General features: G+C 40.1%; 2 protein-coding genes across 2 annotated transcripts in view; one reads left to right on the top strand and one right to left on the bottom strand.

Moving 5' to 3' along the window:
* The window catches only part of fbxw4 (F-box and WD repeat domain containing 4), a 137,266-nt gene extending 132,440 nt beyond the window's left edge, over positions 1 to 4,826 (top strand). Inside the window, exons 8-9 of the mRNA XM_037680840.1 lie at positions 4,356 to 4,497; positions 4,630 to 4,826. Of these exons, the coding sequence (XP_037536768.1) occupies positions 4,356 to 4,497; positions 4,630 to 4,764 (277 nt within the window). The 3' untranslated portion in view covers positions 4,765 to 4,826. The remainder of the gene's footprint in view (positions 1 to 4,355; positions 4,498 to 4,629) is intronic.
* Positions 1 to 13,546, bottom strand: part of LOC119413748 — an 880,117-nt gene that overhangs the window by 520,059 nt on the left and 346,512 nt on the right. The gene's annotated exons all lie outside the window — the stretch shown is intronic.

The following is a 13,546-nucleotide window of genomic DNA, read 5'->3' as shown; positions in this document are numbered from 1 at the left end:
ATATATATATATATATATATATATATATATTCAACCTTTATTTAGACTGGTTAATCCCATTGAGCCTCGAGGACTCATTTACAAGAGAGACCTGATTTCAACAATGAATGATGACAACAATGGGCAACAGTAGACAATTATAAAAAGACATACAGATTATTTTTTTTTTTTTTTTAAATAATATGGCAAAAAAACGAAACAAAAACAGCTAGATTATAAATTGAATGTAGAAAACTAAAAACAGGAACATGTCTGCATTGGTTTTTGCCAGGTGTCCAACAGATTCTTAAAGCCACTTAGAGAGGTCAGGTCTAGAGCACCAGATCTTTTTGTAAGATATTCCAGGAAACAGGAGCAGAGTAGGAGAAGGCCCTTTTGCCAAGTTCAGTCCACACTGAGGGAACACTGCAGGTAATAATGTCCTGAGAGCGCACGCTGTAGCTGCACTCACGCAGAGACATGTAGGAAGAGATGTATGAAGGCAGCAGACCAAGAAGAGATTTAAAGATGAAAATGTACCAGTGGGAGAGTCTGCGTGAAGTTAATGATGTCCAGTTAACCAGTGAATACAGGGTGCAGTGGTGGGTACGATAATCACAGCCCGTTATGAATCTTAGTGCACCATGATAGACAGCATCCAACATCTGCAGGGTTCTTGTAGGAGTGTTCATGTAAATAATGTCACCGTAATCAACGGAGGGAAGGAAAGTCACAGTTACAAGGTGTTTCCTAGCATTCAGGGTTAGACAGGATCTGTTTCTGAAAAAGAAACCCAGTTTAACTTTCAGTTTCTTTACCAAGTTTTCCACATGGAGCTTAAAAGAGATGCGAGTTGACCAAGATACCCAAATATTTATAGGAATCAACAAACTCAATCGGGACACCATTTGAGGATAAAATCAGAGGAAGAACTGCTGGGACCAACTTCCTGTTTGAAAAAATTATCCTTTTGGTTTTGTCGGCATTTAAGACAAGTTTGAGGTGGAACAAATCAGACTGGATGATGTCAAATGTGGATTGCAAAAGCTGGAAAGCCTTATCATCTGTTTTAGCTCGACAATAAGCAACTGTGTCATCAGCATAGAAATGTAAGGATGCATCAGGGATGCTCTGACTTACATTGCGTATGTAGATTGTAAAGAGGGTGGGTCCTAAGACTGAACCTTGTGGTACACGATTGTTGACTGTTAAATAACTGGAGGAAGTACCATTATGTTGAACACATTGCCTCAGATCTTAGAGATAGTTAGAGAACCAACCAATGGTGTGATCTGAGAAACCGATTTCTGAGAGTTTATGACACAAGATGTTATGATCCACAGTGTCAAAAGCTTTAGACAGGTCTAAGAAAAGTGCAGCACAATAATCCTTAGCATCCAGTGCTTCAACAATGTCATTAAGAACCTTCAATGAAGCAGTGGTTGTGCTGTGTTGTTTCCTGAAACCAGATTGATGTGGAGGTAAGATGTTAAATGAGTCCAGGTAATTTTTGATTTGAGAGTTTATCAGTTTTTCTAGAACCTTGGCTAAAATGCGGAGTTTAGAGATTGGTATTACCTAATGAGACACTTGGCTTGCCATATTACCTCTAGCGGTTGAAAATGGTAGTGTTCAATATTTTCCATGTCAGAATGAATGAAATCGTCAGATCTCAGCCAAAAATTAGATTATAAATATGGGAGGGAAAAAAACGTATATTAGTCGCTTCAGCATTTAAGTCGCAGGATTTGAAAATGTATGCATAAAGCTGTGACTTATACGGCGAAAAGTACAGTATACAAAAGCATGTCATTGGCATATAAAACAATGTTGTGCTCTGTACCTAATCAATTTATCCCTTTAATGATTGAGTTTTGCCGTAAAGGTACAGCTAGTGCTTCTTTTGCTAACGCAAATAGAAACGTGAGAGCGGGCACACCATCTTGTACCATGTTGCAATTCAAAGTAACTAGATTAGTGCAGACTGCTGTGCTTGGAGAGGTAAATATCAACCTCACACATGATATGAATTTGGGATCAAATTTAAATAGCATGAAAGCCTCAAAGAGATAATTTCACTCCAACTGGTCAAACGCCTTCTCAGCCTCCAGTGAGAGAATAATTTCATCACAGTTGTGACCGGGCAGGCTGGGAACGTACAACACACCAAACAGTCGCGTAACATTGAAGAAATCCTGACAATTTTTTACAAACCCCGTCTGGTCAGGTGGGACAATTGTGGGGACCACCTGCTCAAGTTGTTTTGCCAGGACCTTTGTAAGGATTTTTTAAATCATTTCCATCTTATATTACAGATCTTATAGTTCCATATTTTCCTAACAAAGCACTTCTGGGTGGGTTACTTGATTGGTTGATTGGGTGGTCGTTGGTATTCACATGCAGCCAAACAAAAGTGCTGGTAAATTCACACCTCATTCTCTTAATTCCTACGCATCAGTTGACATTTCATACCAAATGATTATCATTTTGCAGTGGTGTGAACAGCTAACCAAAAATTTAGCTTCGCTAACTGCTAATTCATTAACTAAAAAATTTGCTTTGCTAACGCTAAATCACTAAACAGAATTTAAAAAATAGCAGAAGCTAATGCTAAAAAGCTAACTTTATCATACACTGCTGATGCTGTCTGTGATGTGACAAAGTTGTAAGTGAACACAACTCAAAACCATTCATCAATCACAAGTAAAGCATCCATTTCCTGTTCAGCAGTGAGCTTTCAGAAATTAATCCAGTTTGTCAGAACCAGAGGCGTAACAGAACTCTGCTGTGTTGAAGCAAAGTGACGCATTCAATGTGTGTTTGACGTCTCCATTGTGTCATTTACTATAATGAATTAACTCTCGGTGGAGATTCTCTTTGTGGTTAACTACAACTATAAACTAAATACAAAGTTCAAAGGAAAGAGGTCTGTCTTCTACCAAATAGATAGCTGATTACAAACAAAATTAAAGAAATCTCCTATAAAATTATCCGTAAATCTATCCAGCTAAGATGTATGTTAAACTAGAGTCAAGAAATGGATATTAAATGTAGCTTTTTTTGGTATATTTCCTGAAACTGTTGTTCAACTCTTTTGGTATTGCCCATTTGTTAATTTATTTTGACAGAAATATGTGGCTTTATTCATAAAAACTTTGAAGAACGTTTTGTTTTATTGTAGGAGAATGTGTTATTTGGCTTCCGTGGAAATCATATACAAAAAAAACAATTCTGACTTCCTCATAAATCTTCCATTACTAATGTCAAAATATCACAACCATTGTATAATGTGGAAGAAAACCATGCCTTACCGTTTTTCTAAATTAGGTAATGCAATATATTCTGACAATTACAAAATCTGATTAAAAAGGCACTTAAGACCATTGCGATGTACTGTGTTGAATGTATTAGTAGAACCCTGACAACCCCCCCCCCCCCCCCCCAATATTATTTCTTTTGTCAACTGTTTTTTGGACAGTTTGGTATTTCTGTTACTGTTACTTAACAGAACTGGGATATTTTGATGTGTTGTCAAATGCTGACATTGTACTCTAATCACACCATAGTTATAGTTTGTTCAAAATTAAAATGCTCTGCATAGCATCACAGTGCTCCGTCTCGTCTAGAATACCATTCTCCTGTATGATTTTATTAAAAAGAACTGTCTTTTTTTTTATTATTAATCAGCAGACTTGACCAGATTTAAATTTAGCAGAAGCTAATTCTGCTAAATGGAAAGTTAGATCCACTATTAGTGGATTAGTTGAACCGTGCCCATCACTGTAACTGTTAACAATTCATACCAATAGGGTACAAAACTGTTACCATTTTGCACCCATGCATTTCCCATAAGTATGCTCACATGCACTGATTAATTATTATGGTCAGCAGCTCCATATAGTAATGTACAGGATCAAGCTGTGCTTTATTTTATAGTCAACATTATTATTTACTATGGGCCCCTAAATGGTGGACTGAGGTCTGGATCCAGACCCAAATACCTTGACCACAGATTTTTTTTTAAACTTAAGAGCTTTTTTGTTGTTGTTGCATTTATGATAATTCATTTTAGGGCATGCAGTTTTTCTAGAGTTTGTGATCTAAAATATTTGTAGTAATAGTTGAGAGATTCTCAGTACATACATACGTTGAGACCACAGAAAATAATTTAGGAATTTTGGAAGGGATTTTAAAAAATGATGCTTAGATTTTCAACACAAAAATTGCTTAAGTTTGAGAGTAATAAGATGTGCATGATAATTATTTTTATTTGGAGCTCATTTTTTTGTGAAAAACAAGTTTAACATAATGTAAGATACCCACCTCGGCAATAACATGTGCCTTTAATATGATGTTCCCCATTTTTTCCCCAACAGGAGGTGTGTCTTGCAGTGGAAGGAGCCTCATGACAGCACTCTTTACTGCATTCAGACTGACAGGAATCACATGATAGCCAGTGGATCGTCATACTATGGTGTTGTACGTCTTTGGGACAAACGCCGGACTCAGTGCTTACAGGTACCAACAGAATAATTGTATGCACCCCACTGTCATACAAGTTGAGATTTATAAATTAGACTGATTTACGCTGTAAAACAATGTTCAAAGTCTGTGAATAACAAATATTAAACAATGAACTTGTTCTTGCAGTTTTTCCAGCTGAGCAGTGACACTGTGAGCAGCCCGGTGTACTGCCTAAGGTTGAGCAGCTCTCATCTGTTTGCTGCTCTTGCCACAGCCGTGCATTCACTGGACTTCAGACAGAACCCTACTGGCATCAGATAACACACATAGACATATTTTATCAGATTTACCAAACCATTAAATAAATTATTTTCACAGTACAACTTTGTCAGTGTTGTGTTCTGCTTTTTGTTTGCTATTACCATTTACACCCGTCAAGTATGTTAAAAGGAAAACTTCAGTTTCGTTACCCCACTCACACCCATAAAGGTGCAAAAATATATAAAGTATTAATAAGGGGAAAGGGTTTCTCCTTATGGGCAGCACGGTGGCGTAACTGGTAGAGCTGCTGCCTCTCAGCGAGCAGGTCCCTGGTTCAAATTCCGATCCGGGGGCCTTTCTGGGTGGAGTTTGCATGTTCCCTCCATGCATGTGTGGGTTTTCTCCAGGTACTCCAGTTTCCTCCCACAGACCAAAAACATGCATGTTAGGCTGATTGGTAACTCTAAATTGTCCCTAGGTGTGAGTGAGAGACTGAATGGTCGTTTGTCTCGTTTGTCTCTATGTGTCCCTGTGATGGACTGAAGACCTGTCCAGGGTGTACCCCGCCCCTCGCACAGTGATTGCTGGACATGGGCGCCGCCGACCCCCGTGACCCAAAATGGAAGAAGCGTGTAAAAGGTAATGGATGGATGGATTACAATGTACTAACCGGTGTACTTTGGTTTCTAAGTACAGTATACCCACTACAAAAATGTAGACTACACCACTGGTATAAACTGTATACAAAAGTATCTGACAAGTGACTGATGAAAACCAAGAAGAATATATATATATTCACTGTACCTAGGAAGTGGTGATGGTAAGATGAGACAGATGGGTTGATTACATCTGTAAAACAAGACAAAAAGCTAGAACAGTGAAACAGGACTTCAGAAGGCTATACAAAAATAGAAGGAGTACAGGACAACTGTGTTCAATAAAATTTAGTTGCAGCACTTCTTGGAATAAAGTTCTTTAGTTTAAACCATCGTCTACTGTTTTATTACAACCAACACAACAGACTCAAACTGTGACACGTGAGATGGCTACATGGGTCAGGCATGACAGTTGTACAATGATAGTCCTTCAATTAGAAGCTTGAAGCTCATTATAGTCCCCTCAGCAGTGTTATTGGGAACCACTGTTGCTCCTCAATAAGCTCACTGGTGATATCTTTGCTTTTTCTTTCATTGCTCTATAGGCTAGCTTCAGTAAGCCAGGGTCAGAGTCCTCGAAGATCCCGACTGCAGCCGCCATCCATATTACACCTGATCTTTATGACCCCTTCTGCAGGTGGTGAGACCACAAGAAGTGAAACGCATGTGGTTCATTCAGGCTGAGCTCAACTGTGCCCCATGGGTAGTCCTTGTCACCAAGCGCTTGCCGACAAACCCCCTCCCCAAGGCTTGGCTCCAGGGTGGAACCCTGGTAACGTTCTAAACCTTTTTAAAACATAAATGTTTAAAACCACTGATACTGATGTGATTCCAAAAAATACATTTCATTTTTATAAGAGAATGCTGAAGTTGTTTTTGTGAAGATAAAAGAGAACAGAGAATCAAAGTTGTTTTTGGACACAAAGCATGCTGGAACCTGCTACTAAAGTTCTAATCCATCAGCTTGAGGCATTGTGAACTTAAATGGTTAACACGTTCAACATTGTGTGCAGACTCTAAATAAGTCTCAGGGAAACCGTGTGTTCTCTCCTTCCTAACACTTTGGGGATGCTGTCTAGATCCAGATGAAGTCTTTGAAGGGATTAAGGCATGTTAACCTCTTGACAAACCCATAGTGTCACTGTGAAAACACATTGTTGATGTTTACGTGCAGTTGACCCTTCCAGCTGTGATCACACACAGGATAGCCTTGGTGTGTCTGACCTCCTAAATTCACTTTGCACAATGTGAGGATCCATTTGATGGGTCATCAAACCACACATACAGTACACCTGGTGTTTGCACACAGGGAATTGCAGCTGGAGTTCTTGTTCTTCACGGGATTAGTGGCCAGGATTAGTAATTGTCAGAGCTGCTACCTAAAGTGGAACAAGGAACTTCAACTTTGAGAAGATGGACCACAATACAGAAAAGGAAGAATTATGGAAAACCAAGCTCGCTTCAGACTCATCACAACAAATTCTACCCATGCTCTTGATCATGGCAACACAAAAAGGTGCCAAAGCCACTAGATGGTGCGTACCCCCCAAAACGCACATGGCTCACTGACTGCTTGGTCGCAAATACTCCAAATAATCACAGTGGTGCTTGGAAGTTTGTGAACTTTTTATAATTTTCTATATTTCTGCATAAATGTGACCTAAAACCATCAGATTTTCACACAAGTCCTAAAAGTTGATAAAGAGAACCCAGGTAAACAAATGAGACAAAAATATTATATAATTTCCTTATTGAGGAAAATGATACACGTGAGTGGCAAATGTGAACCTTTACTTACAGTATCTAGTGTGACACACACACACAGACACACTTTACCAATAAATAAAACTAAATGTTCCTGGTAACTGTTGATCAATTCTATTCAATGCAAAAGTACAAAATACACAATCAATACGCAGTCAGAGTAAAAAAATACGCAGTCAAAGAACAAAATGCACAGTCAATACACAGTCAAAGTAAAAAATACAAAGTCAAAGTAAAATATACACAGTCAAAGTACAAAATACACAGTTGATACCTAGTCAAAATAAAAAATACACAGTTACAGTAAAAAATAAAAAAAAACAGTCAAAGTACAAAATACAAAGTCAGTACACAGTCTAGATCAGTCCTGCACACTGGCTTGGAGGAATTTTAGCCCATTCCTCTGTACAGAACAGCTTCAACTCTGGATGTTGATGGTTTCTTCACACTAACTGCTGCTTCAGGTCCTTCCACAACATCTGGATTGGATTAAGGTCAGGACTTTGACTTTGCCGTTCCAAAACATGAACTTTATTCTTCTTGAACCGTTCTTTGGCAGAACCACTTGTGTGCTGAGGGTCATTGTCTCTCTGCATGACCCACCTTCTCTTGAGATTCACTTCATGGACAGATGTTCTGATATTTTCCTGTAGAATTATCTGATATAATTCGGAATTCATTGATCCATCAATGATGACAAGCCGTCCTGGCCCAGATGCAGCAGAACCAGCCCAAACCATGATACTACCACCACCATGTTTCATAGATGGGATAAGGTTATACAGGAATGCAGAGTTTCCCTTTCTCCAAACATAACATGTTTTATTTAAACCACAAAGTTCTATTTTGGTCTCATCCGTCCACAAAACCTTCTTCCAACAGTCTTCCGTCTTGTCCACGTGATCTTTATCAAACTGCAGATGAGCAGCCATGGTCTTTTTGGAAAGCAGTGACTTCCTCCTTCAACCCTGCCATGCACACTATTGTTCAGTGTTCTCCTGATGGTGGACTCATGAACATCAACTTTAGTCAATGTGAGAGAGACCTTCAATTGTTAGAAGTTACCCTGCTCCTTTGTGACCATGTCGACTATTGCCTTGCTCTTTGTGTGATCTTTGTTGGTATTATTAAAGCTTCACAGAAAAGTGCACAAATTAATACATGTTTTTGTTGAGCTATATTTAAGTATAGCAATAATTTTAAGTTATAGCATTGATGTAAGTGTCTTCCAGCTTAAAATATATTTCCTTTAGCAGTCACAAATGCTAAACTTGATAATTTTCTGATGTTTTGGGGATGGGTTTGTATGTTCCCTTTTAATATAGCCACAGCTGCACAGGAAGTGAAGTTTACAGTTGACATTTTTGTCAATTATTAGAACTGAGTTGTGGAAATAACAGAATAAAAAGCCTAAATCCCCAGAACTTTTTCTCCCCCAATTAATTTTTTCAGCTCATCCAGGTAGACTCTGAGGCATTCACAATCGAGCCACATGATATGGAGTCTGCCCTGAGGTCTCCACTTGGTTGGGCATGTTTTAACTCAATTCAATTCATTTCAACCTTTATTTAAACAGATAAGTCACATTGAGCCTCGAAGACTCATTTACAAGTGAGATCTGTTTGGACAGACAATAAAAAGTGGAGAAAAATGACACATAGGGTTTGGAGACAACAAAAAAAAATTAATTCCTAACATCTCTTAATCGTTGGTTGAAGGTCAACAGCGTGATAATGCAAAAACAAAATTTGCACATAAGCATATAATGACACTGGCAGTCTGCGGGGGAGCTGCAAGGATGGTGAACAGCCAGAGATAACACACAAAAGCACTGCAGAGTTCAGATAAAATCACTCAGTTCAAATAGTTCCCTCTGGAGAGATCCGTGCACACTTGGGGGGTGCTGAGGACAACCAAGAACAAATCCAAAAGTCCTGAAATGATGACAGAATATTTATTCAGCTGGGCCCCTCTGAAAAGTCCATGGAAATTCCTCGGTAGGAGGAGAGGGAGGAGGTAGAGCATCAAGTTTACAAAACTTCCAGGCAAATTAAGCCAAATTCAGATAAAAACAATTGTTTTGGGGACAGGCAGAACTTTAATAATAATAATAATAATGTCATCACAATGTCAGCACTGTATGTTTCCATACAATGGCGAAATTAGTCTCTGCATTTAACCCATCCACCACCAGGTGGTGCAGTGGGCAGCTATTGAAAGCGCCCGGGGGGCATTTTGGGGATGAGGCGTGCTGCCCAGAGACGCCACGTGATGTGCAGTGACTGGGGATCGAACCTGGGACTTTCGGGTCCCAAGCCGGCTGCCCTGCCTCTACACCATCTCGGCCCCCTTAATGACATCTACCTTGAGTCTGTGTCCATCCACTCGGTTCTGAAACGTTCAAATTACATGGCCACATCAATGAACTGTGCCTGAGAATAATCCCCAAGATGTGATCCATTCTGCCAAAAGCATTTGAGTTTGGGTGCTCGAGGCACGAACCAAGCCATCGTAAGGCAAGCAGCCTGACCAGGTCCAAATTTGCTGCCGACGACTTCCTTGATTGTAGATAAACCAGAAAGCAGGAACCAGTTATCATAAATCCAATTATAAATGTGTCCTTAAAATCCACAAATGACAGCAGAGATAGACACATCATCAAGTCTTCCAAGTCGATGAGATATCCAGCGGCGTGCATGCCAACAGGGCAAATCGGCTCACCTAAAGCCTGTCTTCTCTTCAAAGAAATTTTATCAATTGTGGTGAGGGACCAACTGACCAAATCCAAATCCATAAATTATGATTCGGAAGATTTGTAGAAGAGAGTCTCTAAAGCAGTTTCACAGACAAGACAGAGCAAAATGAAGCAGGGAGGGAGAGGAGGAGAAGACATCAGCCCTTGACAAGAGCAAGTGTCCCTACAAAGAAGGAAGGTGTTTCTGTCTCTCCTCAAACCTCTTCGGCTGGCTTTTTTCACTGCAGAGAAGTGGTGAATACTCTGTCCCTCTCTTAAGAACTGAGTTTGTGCTAAGCTAATTTCAGCTGCTTGTACTTGAGAGAGCATGAACCTTTCAGTCAAACTGAAAGTTTCAGCTCAGCTCTTTTTTCACAGTTCTAGCATCACTACAGACACCACCTCATTCTACCCTGCTTGGTTCTACCCCAACTCATGAACAAGACCCAAAATTACTTAAATCCCACTTAGGGCAGTGATTCACTCCCAAACTGAAGCTGGCAATTCACCATTTTCCAGTTAAGGACAGGCTTGGAGATATACATTTTTGTCCCAGCTGCTTCACACAAACTGCTCCAGTGCCTGATGAAGGTTTGCTCAGTGAGGCCAATAGGACCACATCATCTGCAAAATGATGTGCTGCAATCAGAAGATTCTCAAATCAGAGACCCTTAACTTCTTGGATGGGCCTATAATGTATGTCCATACCTGGAAATAAGCCTGATCAGCAATCCAGATCAAGTTTGCAGTTTGGTTGTCTGTCCATCCATCCATCCATCCATAAATGATGCGGATCTCTGGCCAAATCACGGAGGCAATGTGATTTGCCAAGGAGGGAAACCAAGGCATTCATCACCTTAGCAACAAACCATCTTTCTCTCGAAGATCTCAAGTTGTTTCTAGGTCAGACAGGACACACAATCCCTGTACTGAATATTGGGTGTGCCCTGGGGTCTCCTCTTAGTGCAATGTGACTGTAAACCCTCCGAAGAAGGTGTCCAGGAAGCATTGTAATCAGATGCCGAACATATGAAGTATTTTAATTGATATATTTTGAATGAGGAGTAGCAGCAGCTCTAGTCCAAGTTCCACCTCTGATGATGGAGCTCCTCCTTATCTCTAAGACTGCCACTCTGCACATGAAGCCCATTTCAGCTGATTGTACCTTAAATTTAGGGAAATCCAATTTTCCTTTGATGGAAAGCATCTGGATTTACTTGTAATCCTTCAAAGTGGTTTTGTGTAATACTGCTTCTGAGTTTGTAAAGATATCTGTTTTCATGTTTACTTGGCTGTTTTGTTTTTTTACTTTGCCAAGGCTCATACTTGAAAAGGAAAATTTCTCTGTTGGTTTAGACACTAAACACTGACCTACATATCACTACAGCTTAAAAAAGCACCCACACCCATGAGATGATCAGCTGTTATGGAACCTGGAATCTACAAAACGTGACAAAATTAACTGGGTTTCTTCTGATGTCCGTCCCTCTGCAGATAGGAGCACTAAGATAATGACCCAAGCAGAACCACAATGCTCACCTTTCATGTGAGAATCTTTTGTCCTACAACTCACTATTGTTAATGCAACTGTTAACTTCAAATTTATCCTTTACTCAAGTTCATCACAGTAGCATGAGGAGATTTTAAAGTAAAACTACTGTTTTCTTTGGCAGACTTCACCAATGGCTTCACCATTGACTTCTAGTAGAAACAGTTGCACAAAAATGCTCATTTGAATTTATAAACAGTTAAATTAATAATTTATTTTTTGTCAGCTCAAAGACAAAATCTTCATTGGAACTATGACTGGTTCTCAAATTGTGAGAGTCCTGAGACCATATTTGTATCAATAGGGCCATCTCGTGGAGAGAAACTGAAGGTCATGCAAGAATTGGAAGGATAACTTAAAAGTCAGGTAGCATTGTGTTTTCTACCATAAATTAGCGTTGTATTAATTTGTGCAGATTATATTTTTCACTTAATCTTGACTAACAAACAGCAGCTGCTTCTTAAAATTTCTACCCCCCTTTTGATTTTAAATCAGTATTATTTTGCATTGTATTATAATATTTATCCCTTATATATGTGAACTTTTCAATAAACCAAAATGTATGAATCTGTGTATATTTAGCTGCCGTGTACTCTAATCAACATGAAAGATGTGAACATGTAGCCAGGTAAGTCCTTACCTGGCCATGGTTACTGATCACATTCCCTGGTTGTGTGTTTTCCTCCAGCCCACACCACCGGACACACATTTCTCACGATTCTTTACCAAACCTCCACCTCGTGCCTACTCCTGACATGTCAGTCATTCCTTGGTCCCTGGTGCTTAGAGGACCTCAGACTTGTCAGACCTCCAGCAGTCCGTCACATAAATCTTCCTCCTGTCACAACCTTCAGCCCCGTCCCTCTCAGGCCCGTCAAACAAAACTAGTCTCCAGCAAAGACAGAGTGGACGGGGCTTTGCAGAGGGTCTCCTGCTTGGCAGATCAGTCAGTGGATACCTGATTGTCACTTGCTGGGTTGGCCCCTAATCCTATTGTTTTTCTGACAGGATTACTCTTTGTGGTCCCTCTCTCCCTGTGGCTGCATGCAGGAGAAAGGCCAGATTAAGGGGATTAGCATGTATCCTCCTGATTTGCCAAACTAAGATGTAAGGAACCGCTGACTTTCTTGGAGGACCATGAATGAAGAGGCAAAAGGTGCCTAAAAGGAGGTCATGAAAGACAGTGAACAAGGCAGAATTCCTCCCGGGACAATATCACTTGTTTGCTTTTGTTCCCTAAAACTGGTCTGAAGGGTTCAAAGGAGCAAACAGTTAAAACACACACTACCCATCACGGAGACTGACAGATTGGAAGGGTGGGGGTTGTCTTTTTTTTCCTGCCAGTACAGATTTTATTTTAACTATACATGCTACACACAGTGAAAACGAGCGTTAAGGTCAGTGATAATGTTACATCAGTTAATGTGTATTATCAACTACCACTGAAAGGTGGGGGGCTGTGTGTATTTACCTGTGTTAAAATATCTCACAAACCACTAAATGGATTTCCCATCTACACTTAATTTTTTTTTTTGAGTCATCCCCATTGAAAATGGTCGCCACAGCTGATCAAACAGAATGAATAAGAATAAAATCCATCCATCCATCCATTTTCTTTACCCGTTTATTCCATTTTGGGTCACGGGGGTCGCTGGTGCCCATGTCCAGCAATCACTGTGCGAGGGGCAGGGTACACCCTGGACGGGTCGCAAGTCCATCACAGGGACACATAGAGACAAACGAGACAAACAACCATTCACTCTCTCACTCACACCTAGGGACAATTTAGAGTTACCTGTGTCTGTTTCTGTGGGAGGAAACCGGAGTACCTGGAGAAAACCCATGCATGCACGGAGAGAACATGCAAACTGCACCCAGAAAGGCCCCTGGACTGGGATTGGAACCAGGGACCTGCTCGCTGAGAGGCAGCAGCTCTACCAGTTGCACCACCGTGCTGCCCTAAGAATAAAATAATTAGAATAAAAATGACTATAACTCCAACGATTTTAGAGAGATTACATTCAGTGTAGTAGTAAATGGTAAATGAACTGTATATCACCTATCTGATCAAGAAACTCAAAGCTCTTTACAACAAGCTGTGCCTCATTTATCTATTCATACAACACTCTACTAGATCTA

This window comes from Nematolebias whitei, chromosome 1, assembly GCF_014905685.2.
Source record: "Nematolebias whitei isolate Nwh7 chromosome 1, NemWhi1, whole genome shotgun sequence".
Lineage (NCBI taxonomy): Eukaryota > Metazoa > Chordata > Actinopteri > Cyprinodontiformes > Rivulidae > Nematolebias > Nematolebias whitei.
The sequence above is the reverse complement of the archived record's forward strand: the minus strand, read 5'-3'. Positions and strand labels throughout refer to the sequence as shown.